Source organism: Fulmarus glacialis, unplaced genomic scaffold, assembly GCF_000690835.1.
Source record: "Fulmarus glacialis isolate BGI_N327 unplaced genomic scaffold, ASM69083v1 scaffold5529, whole genome shotgun sequence".
Taxonomy (NCBI): Eukaryota; Metazoa; Chordata; class Aves; order Procellariiformes; family Procellariidae; genus Fulmarus; species Fulmarus glacialis.
The window spans coordinates 10,949-36,475 of NW_009233761.1; the positions used below are offsets into that span (position 1 = coordinate 10,949).

At 39.6% G+C, this 25,527-nt stretch overlaps 1 protein-coding gene across 2 annotated transcripts in view; it reads left to right on the forward strand.

Annotated features, from left to right (window-relative positions):
* The first annotated feature begins 260 nt into the window (after nucleotides 1-260).
* The window catches only part of SMAD2 (SMAD family member 2), a 40,398-nt gene continuing 15,131 nt past the window's right edge, over nucleotides 261-25,527 (forward strand). Inside the window, exons 1-2 of one of the 2 annotated variants that reach the window (XM_009585423.1) lie at nucleotides 261-555; nucleotides 24,789-24,878. In XM_009585423.1, the coding sequence (XP_009583718.1) occupies nucleotides 320-555; nucleotides 24,789-24,878 (326 nt within the window). In that variant the 5' untranslated portion in view covers nucleotides 261-319. The remainder of the gene's footprint in view (nucleotides 556-24,788; nucleotides 24,879-25,527) is intronic. The other variant, XM_009585424.1, reaches the window with a different exon arrangement.

Genomic DNA, 25,527 nt, shown 5'->3' on the forward strand with positions numbered 1-25,527 from the left:
CTTCATCCAGGAAAGACTTGAGGAAAAATTAAATCCAACAGTAACCTTAGTCTGCACTAACTGTTGAAGAGCCTGCAGCAGACTTGCATTTTAACTTTATTGATGAAGTATCTAACCATGATGCAGACTACTTCTCAATTATTATCTGACTTGTTTTGGGATGCAGCGTCCTACTGCATTTGATAATGAATGGTCCTAAGCAAGGTATTTGTTTCATGTGAAACCTCAGTGCTAACGTGTCTGTTTTGGTTTGTGTTTTTAGGGATCAGACGGGAATCTCTAATTTATTGCTTGCTGAGTGTTCTGTCTGGTGAAAGTCATGTCATCCATATTGCCATTCACTCCACCAGTTGTGAAGAGACTTCTGGGGTGGAAAAAATCTGCTGGTGGCTCTGGAGGGGCTGGTGGTGGTGAGCAGAATGGTCAGGAGGAAAAGTGGTGTGAAAAAGCAGTGAAAAGCTTGGTCAAGAAGCTAAAGAAAACAGGACAGCTGGATGAGCTTGAGAAGGCAATTACCACTCAGAATTGCAATACAAAATGTGTGACGATACCAAGGTAAGTGCTGTTGTATTTGAAATTGTTACAACCACTTAAGAAACGACTCAATGGATGTTGAGGCTATCCTGTGAACAAATGACTAAAAAATCAGTTGCATGCTTTTGATTCTTTAACAATTCTTTAAAATCTGTTTTGGTTTTACATAGTGCTTGCTTACAACTGAATCACATGCTTTGTGAAGTCACAGTTTCTAATAATAACTTTACATTTCAATTTTCATTACTACGTAGATTCCAATTTATATGTATTCTGGTGGTGCCTAGCACAGCTCGTAGTTTGTAGCACTGCCTTATGCTTTTATTTAATAACCCTGTCTATAATCGGAGGGCATACTTGAACCTACACTTCCACTTTAAAAAAAAAAAAAGACTAGTTTTTCCTTGGTCAACACTTCAGTCATCTAATTACTTTCAGTTGTATATGGTAGTTTCATTTAAGTTGTACAAGCTGCATCCATTCTCCCTTTTGAAGGGAAATTTTATCCTTGGAGGCAGATTGTCTGAAGACCAGTTTATTTACTGTCATTATTATTTGTTATTGGTTAATGAAAATGCTTTTTATTTAATAACTTGGAGGATTTCTAGAACTGCTCTTCTGCTCCTGATATGCATATACATTTAGATGAACGACTTGCATTCTACCCCTTTGACTTTCTCAACTTAATTCATAGCAACTGCTGTGCGAGAGGCAAGGGTTATGTTTGTAAGTATAATGCGGTTTGCTCTCAATTCACGTTGTACAGAAGTCCCACTAAGGTGCATGTGTAAACTCATTATGTGTGACATAAGTACCAAATCGCTTCACAGGTGTGTTTTTCTATGAAAATAAAGTTAGAGGATCTGGTGGCACAGGAATATTCTGGGCACTTAGTCCCTTGACACTTAAAATAATTTCTAGGAGAGAGAAACTGCATCTGGTTTATGACCTTAATTTCTGTATTAGCACATTAATCCCAGCTACTTTTAAACTTTGTATTAATCATAGCGCAAACTAGATTTGATTGGCGTCAGTAATGATTTCCACATATCAAATGTGTTATAGGTGTTACCTGATAATGGTTTTAGCATTCTCTTTTAGATTTGACACAACTTTCTGGGAAGATCAGGAGTATGCTCTGAATGAATGACTACTTTAATTCTGTTCTCTCTTCTGTTCACAAATTTGTTTCTAATACTGCCCTCTGCTTGTATTTTCTTCCCTAGAGCAGTCCCAGAATTCTCTGGGTTTCCCTTCTGCTTTCTTCCTTTTGCTAGCTGGGAAACAATCAGAAATAAAATACTAGAGCTTTCTTGTCTTAGTGTATATCAATAGACTAAGATTGAAACCTGTAGGGATATATATTTCTTGACTTGACATGAGATGACTCTATGTATTTAGCAAGTCTTTACCATCACAAAGACAAAATGCTTAATTGGAAGGCGTTTCATACAACAGAAGCTAAATATGCTGTGCACTTGACATAAAATGTGTATCTAACTTTTAGAGCTCTTTTAGAGACTTCTTTAGAGACTTCTCTTTTAGAGACTTCCTAGAGCTCTCCTGCGGGGGTTCTGGGGCAGTAAATATTGCTACTTCAGAAGAATAATTGTCTAAATTTAATTTTGCAGATGATGTTAGAAGATACAAACGGTATGCTAACATATCATTGTTTTCCTAGTCTACTTCTTGTCTGTATTTGAGTATCTCCTCCTTGCATGACCTTTTGTGTTAAAGTAGTCATAGTAAATAATTCTTTAAAACAGAATACGAAGCTCTGTTATACTCTTTATAGCCTCGCTGTTGTGACCAGCAGTTCTTGCTGGGCTATGATGTACTGTTCTCATCTATCCTCCAGTCAGCTGTAAAAAGGACCTAGGTTTTACTTTTCTTGACTACCTTAGGAGTAAGCTGGTACCTAGAGAGCTCTTCAAGTGGTGTTGGCTATTACACAAGGTTTAATTTTAAGCGAAGAAATGGCTTTGGTATTAAGGGGCGAGATGATATCAGGGTTGCTAGCAGGGCTGTACAAAATTCTTGAGTTTCATAGTTGGCTTTTGGACTGTTGATATTATTTCACTTTGACAGCAGTAGTCTGGGTTCCCAAGAAAGAACAAATGTCAACTCAGTACTGTAATGACTTCTGGAGATTCTTGTTCTTGGATTTAGTAAGTTAATGAAACTACTGCTTGAGACCCACTTTAATGAATATCTTAAGATCTGCAGATCAGCAGGGATAAATAATAAAATGCTGAATTTGAAACTCTGTTTTCTTCCTAGTTAGCAGGAAGTTTGAGGTGCTAAGCTGTTTAGATGCAGTTCTGATGTGACAGCTGGGCTAACTTTCCAAACGTTCTTCTGCTTGGGGAGGGTTTTTGTGTTTGGTTTTGTGTGGTGGTGTGGGTTTTTTTTAAACTAGCTTTAGATTTAATTACTAACCTTGGAGACTTCCAGAGAGTTTGATACAGTACTTAACTCTAGTGTACTTTTTCATCACTGAAACCTAAAACAGCTAAACACCTACAAGCTTTTCTCAAAATTGAGAGCAGCTTGGACAAAAGTTTAATTAAATTGCCTCTTCACAAATCTGCATATACTTACTGTATGTTGTTGGTAATCCTGCTGCAATTAGGATTGTTCTGTTTCTGCACTGTTTCTCAAGGTGACTACATACTAAGCGAGGCTGATACTGTGTGTACTATGCAAAAGCTGCTCATGTGGTAATTAACACTTCTTACGCAGACTAATAGAGGTTCTGAGAAAGCAGAAGCAAACAGATGGAGTGGGTGTTGGCATCACACAGCAGGGGTGCTTAGCTCTTCATAAGTGGGTCAGTAATCTAGAGCAGAGGCTAAATAAGTGCAGAGGTCCTTTTGACACTAGCCCTCTAAGTAATTTGTAGTTATCTTGCTGAATCCTCCCAGGAGCCAGTGGGATTCTAATCGCATAATCCCTGTGTATCCTGAAACTAAATGTTGGCACATGAGTTCACTTTTCTAAAATACGTAATGGATTCGGTAGCATTTAAGATCCCGTCTTTATGCTTTCCCTTGCAGTTTTGACGCAAATGGGGCACAAGAAGCAGACAGTGAAGAAACAGAGCATGAGCATCCATTTATATAAGTCGTCTTCTGATGGAGCAGTTTCTTCCTTATTAGCATGGATTGTTCTGTTGAAATAAATACTTTGTAACTAGTGATAGCTAAAATCCAAGCCTTTAACAAACCAAACCATGCGACGTAGTAAATAGTCGCTGGCATATTCATAGTCTGTCTTCATTATTTAAAAAGTCATTTCAGTGGTGATAGTACAGGGTATTGGAATCCAAAGTAGGGAAACACAAATCACTAGTTTCAATGTCCCGGTATTTTGGTGTGATCAGCTGTGTCGTTTTTCTGTCTTAAAAAGAGAATAGATATGCTTCATGCTTGCTTCTTGCTGCTTTTAAATAAAACTTAATAAAATGCGATTGTTTTTGTAAAATGCCTGATAATGTACAACTAATAATAGAGTTTAGTTGTAGTAGGTTTGGGATAATGTTGACCTGGGCTGTTGTAGCTCCTGTATTTTTAAAATAAAAAAAAAGCTAAGGGAAGGGAAGCACTGAGTTTAGACTCCTTTGTGATGTCTTATGTTCCTCTAGAGCACACGTATCTGAAAGCTAATGCAGAACTGTGTCCTTCCTGAGCTGTAACATCCATACCACATGTTGAATTCTGCTTCCATGCCAAAATTTGGGTAATTTGACAACTGTATTAGGGCCTTATCTTATATGAAGGATGCGTGGTAATGGAGATGACCTGCCTATATGGAGTGCTCCCCAGGTACAACTGTAGTCCTCATTTGTTGCATGTTGTAACCCATTTGCTCTTCCCCAGAAGATTGCATCTTGCACTGTGCTTTCGCTTACCCGTTGTTGAGCCCGCAGAGCACTGTTGTATCTCATCTCCTTGCTGGCAGTTTCCCTGTTCTACTGCTGACACGGTCTGCACGATGCAATGCTGAACTGAGGCATATGAGATCACTCCATGTATAGGAGTGCACCTTTTTTCTTCCAGTATATGTGGGAGGATAAGGAAGAGAGAGATGCCTCCCATCAGTCTCAGCATCTCTAGCTTTCATTCATTTTAGCTTTGCATAGTGAATATAGCTTTCGTGAATGCCCTGGCAAAGGCTATTTGTAGTTGGGAGGAAGGGGGCAGCTAAAAGATGCATCTCTAACAGTATACCTCTATTTTCTCCTTCCAGATGTTTGTGTACTCATCTCAGTACTGTAGAAGGGTTTGATACAGCATCAAACAACTTCCTGATTGATAACAAACTTTCTTCTTGAACAGACAAAATTTTTGGTGATGTTAATAGTAGTAGTTAAATTACAGTTGTTACGTAAACTTGCTTTTGATACTATGTGTGGAACAGTACTTAACACTTGACTCTTAGCTTTATTGGGAGGTCCTGAGTTTCTGCAGAGGACGCAAATTTTATCACTGCTTTACGTTGGAGGAAACTACAGCGCAAAAGCAAAGCAATGTGGAATGTTGATGAAAAGTGATCTGGCAGATTACTGGCTGAAGTAAGGTTTTAAGACCAACTTCCTTAAATCCCGATTCAGAGATTCCTTGCTGGGGTGCTAGTACCATGCAAGTGCTTTAGAGTCTTAGGGGAAATGCAGCAGTTGCTTCCAGCGCAGAGAGAAGGCTAATACTCCTGTTAAACCCTTGCTTTCAGCCTGCTGTGCCATTAGAGCTGTTGAAGGTATTATCTGAAAAATTTTTTCTTGCTTAACAGTTCAATATGTATGTAGAAAATGTAGTCTTATCTGTGCCCTCTGTCCTTCTTGCTTAACATGAGGATGGCATCCCTGTGCTATGTTTCCTGGTTTTCAGAAGCTTATTTTTGCTTTGTTTTCTGCAGCCTCCCAGTTCTGACTGAAGTGAGAGGGATAGCGAGAGGGGCTCAAATCCTGCCGTTATTTTTTGAGGAAGGTAGCTGATTTGTGGAATTTACAGTCAACAATTAAGACCTGGCTTCTGCTTCAAATATGAGATGAATTCTGCATTTTTGTACTATACAGAGGCAAAGAAGAAACCTTACAATGGGTTCCATGGTTTTGGGAATATGGAAGATTGTGAGGGAGTGTTAGGAACGTGAAGCAGACAATTGCAAGTGAAGTGGTTGGTTGACATTGAACTTAGGAGCTACTTACTGACCAATTTCACTAACGCTGCTGTTTCTTAGAACTTGTTAGGATGAAGTAGTATTTTAAAGCCATGCCTGTTGCATATCTTTCACTTCAGCCAATAGTGAGGGTTGGTAACTTTTTAAACTGCTATCGTGGAACGAATCACACCCTGATTCTCTTGAGGAAATAGTGGCGGTGGTATTTAAACATTGCGTTCAGAATACCTTTTTAATATTTTTTCCTTAAGAAAGTAAAAATGTAGTAATATATATTGACTGCTTCTGGAGGCTGTAATGTGGTGGGGTTTTTTTTTGTGAAGCAAAAATATACATATCCAGGAGTTTCTTTTCCATGTGACTTCTGAGCCTAAAAGTCTGCTCTTCATGTTAAAGTGACTAATGCTATTGACACTTCTTTTCTTACACTTGCTTACAGTGTCCAGGAAAGAAATCCAGTACATCTTAATTTTGTTGTATTTCTGATGTATTCTACAAGTATTCAGATACTTAAAGCTGCAGAATCTGGTGAAAGTTCATCAAACACGTGAAGGCAAGACCATTTGACGTGGTCAAAATTCTCCAAAGAAACTATGAATTTCTCCATTATGCTAGTGTTATTCCTTCGCTTGCTTGTCCTGCAGCCCTTTCTTCATTCCCTGCTGTGAGTTAGCACTATGGATAAGACAAGCAGCCTAGGCATAGCTTATGGCACATGTTAAAATTGTTTTCTGAAGGCTAGCTCTCTTTCTTAGTTAATACGAGCCTCCATCCATGGAACTTACTAGTGCTGATCAAAATGTCTACAAAGGAGTTAACTGCAGAAGTAAACCAGGCAAAGACAACACCTGTTTAAAGATGGGACAACTGGCTTGGAACTGCTGTTCGAGAGCAAACAGATCTTTTAAAATGATGACATTTTGATGCTTTTTTCTTCACATAACTGAGTAAAAAGTAATTTCTAATTTAGGTGTAAAGAGCTGTGGTGGCACAGTTCTTGAATATAACCTGTGTTACCAGTTAGCATGTTTTTTTGAATTCCTTGGGAATATTTATCAGGAAAGTGATCACATGGCTGCATGCAGTAACCTAGTTTTGGGGATGCCTTTGATCACCCATAGAGCAGAGTTGTCAAGCTAATGTGGCTTCTAGAATAGATTGTTTTCAAGCTTTAAGATCTTTCCCCAAAATAGGTTACTTCAGAGGATAGCAATACAGAAATTCCTTTGTTCCTTCTCAGGTTAAAGCCAGAGGAGATGGGTGATTTCAACAATTACACTGAGTGAGGCGAAGGTTCTTCTGGAAACTGTTTTAGGGGAGTTCCCAACATCTCCTAAGCTATGAGCGAGTTAGCTAAGAGGACAACAGCAGGCAGTTGGATTGGCGCAGTAGATCCTAAAATAACATTGCTGTCCAAACAGAGGTGAAGTCTGTTTTCCCAGAAACAGAACTTGGCGCTTTCTGTTAGTTTGTAGCAGAGCTGGGATAATTCACTATTCAGGTTGGGGATGGACATTGATTCTTGATCATAGCTCACAAGTTGAGAACTGCTATGTATAAAGAACGTCCTCAAACCATATACCGTATTTCAATCTGAATGCATTTACTTAGATGTAAATTGGTTCTATAAATGTTTGAAGACTACAGTTGAACATCTTAAGCTTTCTAAAATAAGTAGAAATGTTTAAGACGGTACATCAGAATACACTAAAGCACCATTTTTATTGCCGAGAGTATAGGAAGAGTGTGCTTGTAAATTGTTTGTTGATAAGCTGACTCCTTTTTCTCATGACAGGATTACTAAGGATGAAGCAGAGCCCTCTCTGCTTTTTTTCTTGTTGGAATTTCAATAAAAATAATGCTTTAGAACAAAGCCAAAGAGATCTTTCCTGGAAGCATGGCAAGAGATGGCTGAGATTTTGGGGAGTGTTGGCCAAGATTAGCTTCAAAATCCCCTGATCGTCCTTGTGATAGCTGGCGCTGTGAAGACTTTGGATGTGTTCACTGGAAAGGTGTAGCAAGAGGATCAAGTTGCCCTTGATCTTCTCAGTCCTGTAATTATGGCGGGACTTGGATGTTGTCTCTACATTCTCTGTAAAAGACTAAAGGAAGTTCTTGGTGCTTTCCAGGTGTGTTGAGCCAGGCTCTGGCCTCTGCAGGGCAGTAAGGACAGAACGATGGTGTGCTTTGCAGTGGCTTCCTGTTGTGTGTGACATCTCTTCATCTCAGAGTTTGCCCCATGCGTACATACGCCTCCAGCAGCTTGCTGTGTAGCTTCCTGACTTCCTTTCAGTAAATGGTGTTGTGCAGCCCGAATGTCAGGCCTAGCAAACAGCCAGGCACCTGCTTGCCAGGTGAATAGAGTCCACCTGCATAGCCTGAAGACAAAATGTGAAGAGATGATTCTGCAAGAGAAACAGTCTGTTGTTGCTGAAAGCGGCGAGTGCAAAGCAGTTGACTTTCGGGGTGTTTTTCTGACGTTTTGCAGTGTCTTCTAATCTGTTGAGAGTTTCTTTCAATAATTCTACGATGACAGCTTTCAGCTGGTCCATGTTCTGTAGTGCTGTATTGTGCAGTCTGGATTAGTGTGCAGGGAGAGAACGAGAGTGCTCTGAGAGATTGCAGTAACTTCCTTGGGGTCTTTCTCAGACCTGGGATGGCAGAAGCTGGCACCTGGTTTTCCAAGACCATCTCCTGCCCAAAGATAAATGGGTCCAGCCCTTCTTAGTTTCCAAATGTTCAGGATGGTGTCGTTGTAGACAGAAGGATGCTGGCCCTAATTATACATATGCAAAATGACATGCTTAAATTCTAGATTGCAGAACACCTTTAGATGCTGCATTGACATATAATGGGAAATAAAAATTCATGTCAAGTTTGACTTCAAGTCTCTATGAAATTTAATTTCTAAACTTGAGGTAAGCAATCAGTAAGACAGTGTTGGTGACACTGCCTGCATCTGTTTGAAATCTACTCTTATGCATTTCCTTGAACTACAAAACTGTCTTAAAAATTATAGCCTCAAGTTAAATTTTGCTAGCTTTCTCCTGTTTGCTTCAGAGCATCAGTGTATTTGATATGTAGGGTAGGATACAGGATTAATATGAGCCTAAGATAATGTCTTTTTTCTAACAGAGTATTTTTCCTCTACCAACACTCCTACTTGAATGGCCACTTAGCAGCAAGACGTTATTCCTGATAACTGTGTAAGGAAGAATATATGTGCAACAGTAGGGCGCTGTCCAGACACTGCATATTACAGCAGTCAGGGCCTTGCTCTAGCGTAGGTAAGTCATTCTTTAGAAGATGAGTTTGAAAACTTAAGTTTTGAAGCCTTCTAATGTAGTGTTAATTGAAATTAGAGTAGTGACTGTATTCACGTACAATTGAGTGAGTTTTATTAAAAATACTAAAACATAACTGTTAGCTTGGTTGTTGCACAGCTGTGACTGATGTTGAGGACTGAATTGCTGTAACTAAGGTTAAGCGTTAGTGTAGACATAGTTCAGGTTACAGCATCTTATAATATTGATGTCATCCTGAAAAAGGAAGTCTTAGAGTATTAAACAAAGAAACTTAAGGCTGCCAGTTTTAAGCTCGTGCAATTCAGGAAGCCATGTGACTTACCCACATACTTTGTTACAGAGTTGTTATGCCAAGCAGAAAGTATTGGCATGTCATTTGAGGTAGGTCAACATGTAAAAATATAAATGTGCAAGATAGTGAATAAAAAAATGTTGCGTAGTTCAAAGGAGCTTGCCTGTTGAGTCAGGAGGAAAAATTGTTGAATTTTGGGGACTCTGTTGTATACTATCTGGAGCACTGGATTAAGGTTTGGGGGATGTGGATTCTGGCCTTGGCTCTGCTGCTTTTTCCCAGGTAACCTTACAAGTTTTTAACTTTTTTCAGTCTATAAATTGAAATGCATTTTTGTAAGACGTGATAATGCCACCCCTTCATCTCCCTGGTATAAGCTGAATTACTTGGTTAGGGAGTGTAAGTTCAAGGCATTATTCCCATTGGAGTAGCAGTGATACGGAAAGCAAATTTTGGGGTGAAAAGTTGTTGGAATTTGTGGAAGGTTTTTAGCTTCAAGTTACTGTTGCTTCTCATTAGGATTGCCTTAATGGTAAGAAGCAGGAAGAGTCAGAATCAAAAATAACTGTTAAAGCTTGCTTGATTATATATGCCATTAATTGTTTGGCAGGTTAACAACTGATGCTGGGGCTGCTGAATTTTAAGCAAATGAAAAATAGCTGCTTGTGGTTACTTCAGCGACTTACCTGCTCAGTGGATCCCGGTACAGAGCTCTAACTAGGAAGGGTAATATCTGTATCTGACACTTCGTGCTACTGTTAAGAAGACACATTGGTCACTCAAGAAAAATACATTGACTGTGCTTTATTGTCAATATTGAGCCCCAAATTATCTCATAAATAGTACTTATTTTTCTCCAATAAAGGGATCGGGGCTTTAGTCAGCCCAAGTCAATGCTAAACTATTCCCTGGCTTACTGTGGTAATTAGTGTCTTTGTATCAGGCCAATTATTCAGTGTGGTGAAGATTCCTCTCCTCATTATATTCTTCTTTCGTAGAAGGCAGCCAATTTAGTTTTTGTGGTACTGTAACAGAACACCTGAGTGCTGTTTTTACTAGTGTGAATGTTTTATGACCACCAGAGTAATTTTACAGGAAGAACTTCCCAGTTGTGTAGCTCAGGCTGTTAGTCTAGGAAGAATTTATAGGATAAACAACATACTGCAGTTCTTTTACTGCTGCAGTATTGAACACAAATAGCTAGTTAACGGGTCCCCTACTGATTTAATCCTGCTTGTAATCTACACCTGCTAATTTCATAAAAGTAATTTCCCATGTCTTGTTTACTGCTTGTTTCTGTTCACTTACTCCGACTTGGTTGCAGTGCTGATTGGTGGAAAACTTCTAAAATTTACTGTAGTCTCATCATGAACAGCTTTCGTTGGCTTCTGTCATGCTGCATTGTTTGAAGCAGACTAGCAGGATACAAGAGAACAATCGGGAGCTGGAGTAAGTTCACATCTCGCTGCATATGCTTCAAAATTGGCAGAAGAACAATGAGATTGGGGAAATCCCCTTGGACAAGTGCTGCACAGTAATCTGACTTCAGCGTTTGTTCAGAAAAGATCCCCCAAATTGTGGCTTTTTATTCCGAAACGTACAAGCAAGTTTCAATAGGTCAAGAATTGAAAGTTTTCATTTAGAGTCTTTGCCCATAATTGTAGGTAAACTGATCATTTCTTCAGATGCTTGGGTTATCTTTTCTTAGGTACTGGATAGAAAAAAGCCTGATGCAAAAGAAGCAAACTCTGAGTTTTGCTTAAATGCAGAATTTCAAAGTTGCTGTTTAGTTGAATTGGTGAGTTACATCCCAGAACTGGTGTTCACTTCCTCTTAATTTTGTGGGAAGCTTCAAGTCAAGTTCCTCTGTTGGTATTTGAAATAATTTTAACTCATGCTGTAGTTTTGAAATTTTGAACAAAGAATGTGGAATCTTTCAGCTTTGTGGCATGGAAGGTTGTTTTTGAAATGGTGTTTGACGCTTGGGTGTTTGGTTGAAAAAGTCTTTTTTCTTTAGTAGACAACTCAAATGTTAATTTCATGGACTCCAACTACATTTTCCAAGAACCTTTTCTGAACCTTGCTGTGTTTGCGTAAGCTCACAGCAGTGCAGCATCCAACCACCAAAACTTATTGATAGGTCTTTACATCTTTCTGTAATAAATCTCTCCCTTCTGTAAACTTAAGGGCCGTATCGGGGAGGAATTCAAGTGTGTCCATTATGATGAATTCCACAAAGCTAATAATGAGAATACCTTTTTAGTTCCTTTGTGTTTAAATTTTGAGTGTCTGATGTTCTGCATGTGTGCCATGTACCTGTCTTGCAGACTGATGCTTTGTCTAAGCACAGTTGGTAGCCAAAAATCAATGTTTTGCTGTCCCCTATATGTCTCAATTGATAAATATAGTAGGAGAACGGAAGGCCTACTAAAGTGATTGTGCCTGTTGCAAGCTGCATTGGTGGCAGCCATTTTAAAAATGCTGTAATACTCTGTTCAATGATAGGAAGACATTTTTACTGGACCCCAGTGTCAGCATCTTTGATCATCATGTGGGAACCCTTCAATGTTTTGGCCAATAACCACAGATGGTCCAAGAAGGATTTAAGCAGCTCTCCTTGCAGCGAGAAGCTACGTAACCGTTTACTTGAGTGCTAATGTTCCTCAAACCTTTGAAACTCATCTTCTTGGCTGCAGTAGGACAGAGAGAGAGCAGGGCAACTGCCACCTCAGCAGAGCGCAAATGGTGGTAGATCAGGGTTGACTCCTGTTAGGTGGAGTGAGGAAAAGAAACTTGTTGGATGTCCTGGGAAAGTGCTTTAACTTAAGCAATTGCATGTGAGGCAACAGTGCTTGTGGGCATCGTCTTCAGTTGCGTATTCTGGGTGTGGATCGTGAGCAAGATGCAGAAGACTTCAGGACTTGTCCATGATCTTAACACTTCCTTTCTGTCTAGCTCTAGGCAGCAAAGCTCAGGAAATAGATTTTGATTCTTGTTGTAGGGGTGTCCCCTGCATACTCAGATTTTCTGTCAATAGTATCTAATATGGGGTACTGTATTCTGTTCTGGGCCTGAGGAGAGCAGAGGCCTGTAGTTAGGCACCTTGGCTATTAAGTTGCTTTCTTGATTTTGCCTTTGCTAAGCACATAAGGCAGTATAATATCTCAGCAAACACACTAAGTTCATTTTAAAAATACTGCTTTCTCGTACCTGAACACTGAAACTCTTCAAGCCTTTTTATGGCTTCCTTGCTAGTTGTGAATTTTCTTTCATATTTCTCAAAATATGGGCACTGCTGTGAGTGACGGTAACATCATTGTCAGACTTAATTTTTGTATTTACATATTTATCAAAATGATATAAAAATCACGGCTGAAGTACCATTCAGTTCTCTTCCTCAATATGTTGCTTGGGGAAGCTTCCTCTATGGCTCAAACCTTAACTTCATTTGAAATATCTTAGAGGAAACACTGCATGCCTTAGTTATATAATAGAATCGTAGAATCATAGAATACTTGATATTTCTTTGAATTTTTATATCCCTTTTCATATCCCTCATCTTTAGAGATAGTCTCTTGTTTGGACATGGATCGAATTCAATGTATTCTCTGTTTCACCAATTTTCTGCTAGGTATACATGGCTTGGGCTGCAACAGGGGTCATTCTGGCATGGTGTAGTGGCTTCCCTGCATTGAGCACTTTATATATAATTACATTGTATATCCTGTGTTCACTTGTCTTCCTGGTTTTCCTGAGATGGATGTGTAATTCATAGGGGAAGCTGTCCAGATCCAGCTTCAGTTTGAAATGAGGTATTAGAAGATCCTGCAACTGTTGTTCTAAGAGTAATCTTTTTGCCAAGTTAGCATATTTTTCAAGGAATCTGGACAAGATAAATGTCTTGCAGAGCTAATCCCTGCCCCTCGCTACCCCAAATACCCACTAGTTTAAGAAGGTTAATCAAAATGTCACATCTTTTTTGGCTGTCTATCAGTTGCAAGACAGCCCACTCATGCAGTGGCATCAGCTGCTCACCCACTTGGAGGATGACGGACTACTTGAGAAAAATTATTTGACTTAGCCCTTGGTAGCTGTACCTCTTAGCTTGTGGGAAAAGCTTTCACTGCACCTACTATAACTAATAGTGGTTAGAGAACTTGAGATAAAGGTCATTTTTTAATGCCTGGTGCTAGTCCTGAAATGGGTATGCCAAGCTCTGTTTATGTTTTTTGAAAGTAGGATCTTCTATGAGATTGCTATCTGCAGTTAACAAACCGATTTGTTGTGGATATATCAGCCAGTATTGCAATGGAGATGTCTTCCTATAAAGACACTTCTTTCTTTGATGCTTCTGATTCTGTTGAGGTGTGTTAAGGATGATACAGAACATTAATCTGTGAAACTGCATTGGGTGTCATCTTAACCTGCTGCATGATATTATTTACTAATACAAAACAGAAAAAAGAAAAAGTAACCACATGTGGTATGAAATGAAATTGAGATGAATCTGTTAGGTTGTTCGTTCCTTAGGTAACTTGTAAGTAAAAGAAAGGTATTTAACAGCTTGACATTGTTCCTGGTGTGGAAGACCATGCTAGTCATCTGTCTCTTTAGTTGGAGCATTTCAGTGGTAATTTAAATATTAGAAAGGAATTGCTTGATCAACTGTTTTCATAGGCATGGTATAATGAGAGTGGAGGACAGATGGTGATTTCTCAGCTAGACTGAGTTGCTGAACATACTTGCTTCATAGCTGCCCGCTACATGATGTGGTGCAACATCTCACTAGCTACCTGGAGCTCTGATTCTTTTCCTAAGTGGATGTTTTTGGAGCACATGTTCCTGGTTATGCTTCCTTTACTTCGATAATAGAGTTTTGATCCTTTATTTCTTTTAGGAGGTGGTGGTCTTGTGTTCTCTGGAAAGCTTTCTTCAGAAAGCCCGAAGACATTTTCAGGTGCGATGTTCTCAGATGAAATAAAGATAGCTTATCTTCAACATGAGTTTGCTCAGACATATAATGAACACAGTACTTTCAGCTATGGGAATTTCAAACTTGCAAACTTCTATCTCAGTCGAAGTGCTGTATTTACATTTCTGAAGATACTGTGAGAAACTGCAAAATAATACAGCCAATCAGAAAACCTTGATTGGATATAATAGTGTAACAAATGAAAGCAGTGTATGAATTCCAAGTTATCATTTCAAGAATGCCATCTTAAAGTACAAACATCCACGTCCTCAGAACTTGTGGGTGTACATGATAGTCTTTTTTTTTTTTTTCCCCCTCTTTGTTGTTGGGGTTTTTTTTTGTCCTTCCTGGTTAATCTCTGGGATGCTGCCATTGTGAATGCTGTTGTACATCTGTCACCTTCACTAGATGTTCACTAGATGCAGGGCATCTAGAAGTCACTGGTTTTGATGGCTTTTTTTTGAACATATGATTGGGGGGAGTAAATCTGTGTTGTGGTTCATCTTATCTCCAGTAAGACTGCTTCAGAGTTTGTGAGATACAAATTGCAGCTGCTGAAAGCTGTCGTGTTATGTCGGGAGTGGGGAACTGTAGGGCAAGTTTCCCAGCAAAGCTGTTAGCTCATGATTTCCATAGCATGCTTTTGCATGCTCCCTGTCTTCAGTCTCTCTAGCATAAGACTTGTGGCCAGCTCCCTGCTGACTCTTAAGTGAGGCTGAGCTGTACTGCATGCCTTTTATTTCTCAGTCCTGAACACCATCTCTACGCTGCTTGACCTTGCCATTTAGAAGCTTACAAGTTTGCAGGCTGCTCTCCACCTGACTTTGAACAGAGAGTAAAGACTCCTTGATAGGATCTGCATCTGAGCAGACCATATGGACAACAAGAAAAGAAATAAATATTTTACTTCTGCTTGGTTTCCATGGCATCCTGGAAAAATTGCTCTTGAACTTTGAGGTGCTATCCTTCCAGCCTCTCCTAGCGTCGAGAGAAAAATAAAGGTAGTGATGATTGCTGGCTGCTTTATTTTGTCTGACAGCATTGCGTTAGCATGTCAGGATTTGGGAGGAGGGTAAAGTGCTTTGAAGAGGCCCGCCTTATATCTGTATTTTTGCCTTTATAGGCAGTTTGTTGAACATGTGACTGGGAAGAAGTATGCCTTTAGAAAAGGCAACAGAAGCATATACTGTTCATCAAGATGACTTTGTTGGCCTGGCACTCTGCGAAACTGGAAGAAGCTAGCTACTGGCCCTGAAATGAGCAATGGGCGGCTCAGATGTTAGGCTATAACAGAGTATCTTTTGTACCTCACGTTCCCCTTTTGCGTCCCCTGTGGACATCCTTAAAGTTTAAGCTGAAGTAAATGGGAGTTGTTCAATGACGTTTTTCTTTTCCCACAGTGTTAGAGAGGTTAATCGTATCCTGTGCCTCCTGCTTTTCTGGCTATTTTGATGTGCTAATTTTTTAGCATACATCCATTTGTAAGGAAGGTTACTTATGTCATTTTCCTCAGTTCAGATGCTGCAGTTTGTATTTGATGTAATGATTTTGAATGTTTTGTATAAAATTCTATGTAAACTTCACTCATAAAAGGGTTCTGATAATAAGTTGTGTAATGGTTCCTGGTTTATATTCCACTAAATATGCACACACATAAACCTTTCTTTCTTGGATGTAGTATGTCCTGAATGTGTGTGTAGGGAGGAGGGAGGCAGGGAGAGAAGGTACAGTTACTGTTTTGAGCAAGTAATCTTTCTGTGTTGCATATGCTTGAAGAAAAAAGGTCTGCTTTTGGACTCTGGGGGAGAGGGTAAACAAGGCTTTTTTTGTTATGTATATAAGACCAATTGCTTAAATAAAAGTAAATCTGAGGGGTTGGAGACACTTGGGGAAGCACTCATAATTCTGGGAGCTGAGTGCCCCAGCTGCCAGTTTTACTATTGTTTTGTTGAGTTTGTACTCAGAGAAACCTGTGCTTTTAGTTCTGTAAGAGCTTTCTTTTCTGGAGTCCAGGGCTTTTTCAGACATTACTTAATATCCTTTTCCTAGACTTAACAGGCTCTGTTTCTCCTTTGAAAAATGGGAGCATCTGTTAGCAAACTGACTGCCCACCTGTACTTATGATGTGTAAATATCCATTTACTCTGGTTGCTAATACTACCCTTTAACAGAACTTTCCTAGGGGTCTGCTTTTCTACCCCAGTGTCTATCACAGAATGGTTTCCATGGAAGACTCTTGCCCAGGTCCTCTTAAGGATGAGTGCCACTGCGATCTGTGTAAATTGTTTTTAAGAGGAATTCACACTTGTGCTTTTTATTCGGCATTGGTCAAGATATTAGCTCATCCCTCTAGCAGGTGCTTAGAAGAAAAATCATTATTTAATACTGAATTATTGAATCTTTACATTTTCTGTTGCAAGAAAACAAGATCAGGACCTCTGTGTTACTTCACATCATTCACAAGCAGCAATGAACTGCTGTAGCTTTGAGTCATGCCATTTGATGAATGTATATGCCTGGTTATGTACACTTAAGTGAGTAGATGACATTTTGTCACTGTAATATGGGCTGATGGAGATGCAATTTAAAAGATTGGTCAATTCTGCAGGGATGAAAATGATGTAGGATTCAAAGAGCAGTAGGGTGGATATCTCATGAAAGTAACTTAACATTTGCATTGTTATTGCAGATCTCTCTAATGTTTTCTAAGTGAGCATAGTGCAAATAACCATTTCCCTGCCACCCTCAGCATGGGGAAAAGAAATCATGAGCAACATACATTTCAGTAGTTGAGACACTTAGGTCAGCCAAACTACATTTTACAGTAAGCTTTTGTTCAGACAACTGGCTATTCAGCTAGCTGAGGTGCTGTTTGCAAAGACAGGTAGTATAATTAGGATTGCTACTGGCTGGTACGTAGACATTTTAGGCTGTAGTAGGGAGAAATGCTAATTGCCAGTATATAGAAAGAACTGTCAAGTCAGAATATAAAAGCAGCTACACATATTTTCATTTGAAACCCAGAATTAAGGAAAGCATGATGAGGCAGATTTGGTAGGAACTGTCGTCTATGCTGAATACAATACTGTATGTAAGCCAATGAACTTTTTTAATTGGTGACTTTGGTTCATCTGTGTTACACCTAAGCCTTTCAAATCTGTCTTTCCTGTTACTAGTTCCTCTCTGAGCTAGTTCCAAAGGTTTGGTATAGCTGCCTCCCAGCTTTATGGGTTCTTGAACCCCGGTTGCGTCAGGAAGATGATGACTGGTATGAGAGGAAGGATTCCGTTCTTTCATCCATCAGTCAATCCTCTTCTCGAAGTTAGTATCAGTGGAGTAATGGACGGTGTCTTCACAGGAGCACAACTTCAATGCAGCTACACCAGTGATGAACCAGAGCCTAAGTCAATATAGCGGTGTTCCCGCCTTGGTTTCCTGCTTAGTATGTTGCTGTATAAAGTCTTGGATCTAAGGCCTTACATAGCAAGGTTTAAAACAAACAAACAAAAAAGCTTAGTATGCAAGGTACAGATCTTCAATCTATAGACTATAACCTGTTTTCTCAGGCAAATTTTACAGAAGCAGCCATGAGCAATGTGAAAGCAATAGCATTTGCCCATTTGCTGTGAGAAAATGAAATTCCATAAATCTAGTGACCATTTCTTACTGCTGTAACTCCATTTTGGATAGCTTGGTGTAGCTCTTGAAGCAAATTCTGTACTTCTCTTCTGCCCCCTTGACAAAATCTCAGTCAAGGTAGTAAGTCCTATAAATGTTAGGCTGGTGTAAAGGTGTTTGTGTGCATGCGCAAAGTAACTTCTCTAGTTCAGGTGAAAACATGATCTTCTTTTCTGTTGTTACTGCATTTTTCTTGTTTAGTCTTTGAGTGAAAACAAATGTCAGTCTCACATTGGGAGGGAAGACTTTGCATGAGAATTCTAGAATTCTTGTCTCCCATTTTAAAACAGATAAATGGGGTAAACTATCACAGTTTAGTGAAATTATTTTTCATTTCAGCCACTGTTCCAGCACTGCAAATGCCTCAGAAAATGTAGGGACAGACAAATTAGATTCAGTGGAAGAAAGGCTCGTGATTGTAAGATGCAGGAGAAAGACAAATGGAGAAGATTGCTTTGACCATGGACTTGCAAACTTGTTAGTGGCTGTAGATTCTGAAAGATATGAAAGATTCAGGAAAAATGTTAGGGGTTCAGTGTAATACTTCACACATACGCAAGTTAAATGTCCAAGACCATTCCATAATGATTCCGTGTATAATACGGGCTTTGACTAGCATGATACAACTTTGCATTTCGGGTTTTATTTGTTGTCTTTCTGGTGCTACCACTTCAGGTAAAGAGGAGGCTGTCAACTGAACTCTGTGCCTTTTAGCTCCTTTAGAGCTGTGCCACTTCTTTGCAAGAAGAAAGTGGAATTGTAGTTATGTATGAATTGTGACAGTATTTAACAACTTCTCTGTAGAGTTTCTGGTACTTTGTATGTAAATATCTTTGAAGTGGTTCTGCCTACTTTCATCTGATGTTGTACTTGTTGCAAGCACTTCATTTAGTACGAAAAGTACCTAGAGCATGCAGCATTGTCAATACTCTAAATGGTGTTAGTGGTAGGATAGTTGCTTTTTTCATTCTGTCTCTCGGTAAAAACTGGTAATAAATTCATATAGCGACAACCTGTAATATACAGATACCAGCCTAAGCACATGTGTGACAATTTTGGTGCATATAGGGTACTCTGCTGGCTTCAGGTTCTTTCAACTATAGCCTCAAACAGCATCTCTATAAAACTGAGTGTTATTCATGAGACCTACCACCTTTATCCCTGGTTGTATCTTCTATTTTGCAAATGCACTTGGGGAAGGTACAGGGATGTCTTGGAGTGTGCGCAGTGCAGTGCTATGCGTAGGCAGCAGCTTGTCTGATGCTGCGATCATGACTATTTGGACAGTACTTGCACATACTTGCTTGGATCTACAAATCAGTACGTCTGGCTTTTAACTGTGCTGAGAAACTGGACCTAATTAAGCAGCCTAGGTTGAGTACCAACCTGAGGTGGGTTTATTTGTTGGCATCTGGACATCAGTGAGGGGATTGTGGATTGTTCTGTGTAGCTGCATCTCCAACTACTGAAGTTTCTGATTCAGAACTACTGCCACTTCAAGCCAGGATGCAAATGGCTTTCTATATTCACTAAGATGAGGTCGTACTGTCACAGACTAACATTAATATGCTGGTTGGCAATGGTCATCTTATCCTGTTCAGCCTTATCCTGTTCCTTTTTTCACCTAGATGGGTCAGCATCCTTTGTCACCTAATCATATTGCAATTACAAGAATCTATTTTTGGGCAGTGTGTTCCAGTTGAGATGATAACCATCTGTATTTTTGGACTCTAGAATGGGACTATAGTGTGTTGTTATCTTAGACTGTTTCATCTCATGTAGTTCATATCTGGTTATTAATAGATTTTGATGTGGACTTTGATTCCTCAAATAGGGATATAATACATTAAAGCAGGCAATCATATTGCTTACTTATGAGTGTGGCACAAATCATGTTTGTCCATGTTCATTCTTCATGAGCAGATCAATAATTCATCTGTATTTGAACAGGGACTTGATAGTCCAGTTTTGTAGTAGACTTACAGATACTATTATTGCACTAAGATAGTTTGCACTGTTGATGCTGATTGGGAACATCATCCGTGATATGTAGACTAGGCAATACAAACACTTTTTGGTTATCTTTGACATTTAGGTTTGTCCTGTGTCCACATTTTTCTTGTGTGTGTCAGTATTTTCTGTCTTACTAAAGAAAGGCAGTTTTGGCACATTGTCTCAAAATTGTGAAGCATTGCTACAGCTCTTTGCTGTTTAGGTAATTTCTTGCCCAGAGTAGGGTTTTTTGGAACTCAGACTTTCCTGTTAAAGGAAATGATGAAATGGAAGAAATGAAGGCATACTGTGTGCTGTTGCATGCTGATAGCCACATTAAAGATTCTTCTTGCCAGAATTATACAGTATCATCTGAGATGCTGGTCCTTATAAGCAGATGAAAAGTCAGGTTGAAACGCCAACTCTTGCAACCCTTTCCACTTAGGGAAGGGCTCTGACAGAAGTGGCTTTGATTCCCCCTAGGTCAGTAGTAGCTTGTCTGACCCTTTCTTTACCACATCAGTCCTCTGGTCAGTCCTGAGATAGGAATTGCAGGACTGAGTTGTCCGAGGTTTAGTGCAGCTTAACCAGATGTCTGCTAGACTCTGACTTTTCCCTAAAAATCCCTGGGTCTGTTATTCCTTGCAAGTATCCTTTGAGCATTTCTCCTTTCTCTAGGAGATAGTTTTCTTTTGTTAGAACTTCAGAACACCTCAGAAACTGAGCCAATTCGATGCTTTATATCCCTGAAGTCCCTTATAATAAATTCACTTATTTTGTGGGGTCTGCAAAAGCAGCAATCTGGTATTCAAGCAGGCTTGCTCTGGGAGTGCCAGAGGCCACAGAACATGGTGATTTGCTAATCTAAGCTAGTGTTGAAAAGATAAAAATATTAGCTTTTGTATAGTTGACCTCGTTTCTGTCAACAGACAAACTGTTTTGAGAACAGCAATGAAAATGCTCCTTGGAATGAAAGAGTCCGGGCTGGTGGGAGGAAATATATTAGCTTTAAGTTTGTATTTTGGAGTATATTTAAGTGCTGTCTACACAGGAAAGATTTAAGTACAGCTTGGATGCAGCAGCCAAATTATATTTTGGAAACAATGATGGCTCACCAGTGCCGCAGTATACAGTGAGTTCAAAACCAAAAACCCCTGTTTGGTAAAACATGAAGCCCGAAGTGTGCTTCTAGACTTCAGTTTGAGGGCAGTCTGCTTTCTAAAGGTGAAATGGTGATATGTCTTGGCTGCCTCTTTCCTAATAAGTTAAACGTGCCTGGGAATGTTCCCAGGCACCATGGCCAACTGGCTCAGGACTGCCTCGTGCGTACTCTTAAACTCTTAGCTACCAGGGCAGGGTGGCTGCATCTGAACTGCCCGGTGCGAGTGGTCCTGGTGGCATGCAACTCGCAAACCTGGGAATTGTGTGGGAGAACAGTAATTGGCACGGCCCAGTGCTGGGGAATGTCCTAGCTGCTTTCTAGCACACATGATCATGTTCCAGGGCCTGGGAATGTTTCCAGACAAGACTTAACTTATGAGTACAGATGTTAGTCCTTGATTCTTCCAAATTCTTTACGGACTAAGGCATAGAAGGACCCTTCACATCACAAGGGATTTGGGACGCTTCAGAAAGGTAGGTTTAGGAGAGAATGCCTCCTATTTATTTTGGGCCAGTAATTCTGTACTACTAAAAAGTCTGTACCTGCTGTCTCCCTGTTAGATGGTTTTAGTGGTTGTTTAAACATCTTTCAGAATGCAGTCACCTTCTTTCCAGCCACTACCTTTCTGGGATGAGTAGGAGTGTCTGCGCTCCATCATGCTATTGCTTGCGTATGAATGAACATACTGTGGCCTTTCATGGAAGTGCTGTGTATGAAGTATGCTTTTTGTGGTTGTGAGGAATTTCATTCTGATTTGGTGTGTGTGTGTGTGTGTATGAATATTAAGAGCCCTAGTTTACTCTCTGGGTGACGTGGTGGGGGGATGGTCTTGCATCTTTTAGGCAGTGGATCTTTTATGTGACCGGGAGAGTGGGGAGACCATTTTATTTCCTCAGATGTTTCTTCCAGTGAAAAGTAAAAACTCTGTTGAGCTGACTTTATTGATCATACAGGATGATTTCCTGCAGGCTCTTCAGTGTTTGATAGTGGGTTATTGGAATTGGAGTATAGTCCTAGTGTAGATGAGCCAGTAGAACATTGATATTAATCCTAGCTCTAAGCATACATACATCCTGGAAGACAGCATATCATGTAAGCTGCTGAATATTGGAGCAGTTTTGCTCTAACTGATCACTTTTTCTGTACCTCCTGGTCTGCCCTCCCTCCATGGTGTCCTGAGTTTCATTGCAAGCTATGGCTCCATCACACAGTCACTTCAGGATACTGCTTGTCTTTTCTGTAGGTGATGGAATATGCTGTTAGCTTTGATTGTTTAAATATTTATAGAGAGAAGAGGTTAGCAATATAAAATACTGCTGCTGTTCATCGTGCTTGGTCAAGGGTTATAAAATTTTATTTTTGCATGTACTGTCTTAAAAGTCTTACATAGCAACTGTGTGGCATGTCCCACTTACACCAGTGATGCACCCCACAATTTTGGGAACATGTAATCTGTGTGACAGCATCAGCTTTGGAGCACTGCTTTGTATAAAGGATCCATTGCTCAAAGGTAGTAAGCTGTCAGAGCTGACTGTGTCAATTAATATGCAGCAGGCTTTGTGTCTGCTGATTGTTCTTCTAATTTAAGGTGCGTGATGATCTGTCTTACCAGCAGTAGTGGTGCATATTTAAGGACACAGTACAGTGCAGGGATGCTCCCTCTTCACAAGCTGCCTGTGTATCTTCAGGGCAACTATTTCAATTCTTAGGCAGCTTCTGGCAGCCCACCGTCCTTGAAGTGTCTTAGGAATATGAAGAAGAGAGGTCGCAGGCTCTACTGATGAAGTGATGGTCAGTATCCCTCTTCTGCCCACTCTGTTTCTGCAGAGCCGTGATGCTGCCTGTGTCTGAGATGGATGTAACTTGTTCAGGACAGTTGGCTCTTCTGAAGAGCTGGATGTATGTCAGAGAAGGGGCCTTCGCGTGTGGTTCTGCTGCTCTCTACTAGACAAAAAGTCATCTAGTACAAGATTTAACTTGTGTCCATAATCAGTAAAATGTCAAAGGCCATATTTTTTATTCAACAATTTTATTTGTGATAAATGCAGGCTGCTGCCCAAAATTACACTCTCACTCCTCCTTTGTAGTGCTTGTGTAGCTCCACAGTGAATAAAAGAACTGATTTGGCTGAAAAGTAACTCAAAACATTAATTTTCGGCCACATATTCTGTGGTCAAATAGCCAGTTCATTGATTTGGGTTGCTGCTCAATTGCATGGACACTTCAGCCTCCCTGGGATGGCATTAGAAATGAGGCGTGTGGGACAAGGCAAGAAGGGGATGAGAACTATTCGTTCCCTTTGTCAGTAGCCCACACTTACATTTTATTAAAGTCATCGTGGAACTGAGGTGGTTGTCAGCTCTGAAAGTGGTTTTAAGTACAGTGCTGTGCTGTCTGCTCTTTTTTTTCATAATACTAATGAATTTTCTCTGTGAAGGGGCGAGAAATAAAAATACCTGCTTCACTTTTCTTCCCTTCAACACTCAGTCCAAACTTGTGAGTGTATCAGCTAAGCTTAGTAGCTTAAATGTAAATAGCAAAGCCTATATTTAAAAGCAGGAGTTTAGTGAACTTGGATTCTTCTCTGTTGCAACTTTTCAGAGGCTATTAACTTTAAAGGCAATGTAGCAGCCAGTCAAACTTCAGGCTTTGTCATTAGGGAGTGGAGTTTTAAGTGGCTTGTCAACCAAATTTTCTTTATTTCTGAGGTGCGAAGTCTAGTTGTGTGTTACTTATGTAAATTAAACTGTCAGTTTTCAATGGTCACACAGCAAGTCTGTGATAGAGCTGAGCTTGATGTATGATTCTGCAAATGTGCTGCCTGTTTACGAGCCCATGCTGTTTTCTTGCTTTACTTAAATCTGCTGCTGCTTTTAGTTCGTGCCTATCATTGGAGGCTCCTTTTTCTTTACTGTTGTGATCTTGTCATTGAACCAGTTTGGTAAAGAAATAGTTGCCTTTCCTTTCCTCCTGCTTGATTCAGCAATTGAAGTTTTGTTATTCTATAGTTAAGACTTAAAATACTGTATTGTAAAACTGTGTTAAACATTCTGTGTTTTGTATACAGTGGAAAAGAATATTTAGGTTTTTAATCAAGGAGAGTATGGAAAACAGTGAGAGGTATCAGCTACAGTGTGCTTTTCTTCAGAGTCCAAATTTTCCTGTTTTGGGAAAAGCAGCGAATTAGTATGTGCGTGGAGAATGAGATTAATGCTTAAGTGGTGGTACCTGAAAGGTAGATTGTGATGTTCGGTTTCAGATACACATGGCCTTTGTTTGAAGTCTTAGGGAAGCTTATATTTAAAACCAAACAAAAACAAAAAACCCAATCCAGAAACTACCCTTTAAAATTGAATTTTGTTAAGAGCTAGGCTGAGGAAGTTTTGCCTGTTTTAAGGAACATTACAACTGTATTGACTACTTAAAACCAGAGAACTTGTTCACCTTTTAAAAACATTATCATTTACCTTGAATCACGTGTTCCATTTTGATAGCCTCCTTCATATAGAAAATATAGCATGAGATGTCAGTTTAAATGCAAGTCTAACAATGCTCTATCTTCTATGTGAAAGGAAGTATTCTGTACATTTTTCCATGTTTGACATCATGGTGTTTTGAATAACCATGCTCCATATTCATATCAATTTTTTGTTTTTGTTTTCAATTTATGCACAGCACTTGCTCTGAAATTTGGGGACTGAGTACACCAAACACGATAGATCAGTGGGATACAACAGGCCTTTACAGCTTCTCTGAACAAACCAGGTGAATATTCTGCCCTCTCTCGCATCATAGAAATCTTGTGGGAGGGACTGGCTTTGGAGGGTCTGTAATGGGATGCTTTAGCTGTAAAATAGACTAAAATGCTTCCTAGGCCTCTCATGGTACAGCATTTTAAAATATTTGCTTGCCAGTGTAGAAATCCAAGTGTTCTCAGCTGATGTTTTGACCAATGAAACTCTAATTCTGGAATATTCCTTTTTCACGCCAGTGCCATTGAAAGAATGGGAAGACTTGTTAAATGCAAGCTCTAATGTGATTTGGTATTTATATTAACAAAGTTGGGATATTTAATTCTTTAGACCTAATCTTACAAAGTGTTTAAACTGCTTTGTATGCCACAAGCTTTCAGTTAAATCTTGCTAATTGGCTCAGATACGAGCTACTAAAGCATTGTTTGTAAATTCTTCAGTAGTTAATGGTGGGCAAATTCTAAACAGGGTCTTTATTTTTTCATGTCACATTACTTGATTTGTGTATTGAGGTTTGTCTCCCATCCCATAACAATCATAAACATCTGCATTTGTGTAAGCATATGCAGTCTGTCTTAAAACTAGCAAAACGTTTTCAGCTGGTAGCAAGGCAGATGAAGTCAAGAAGATAAACTGTACAGCCCTTACAAGATGTGCATTCC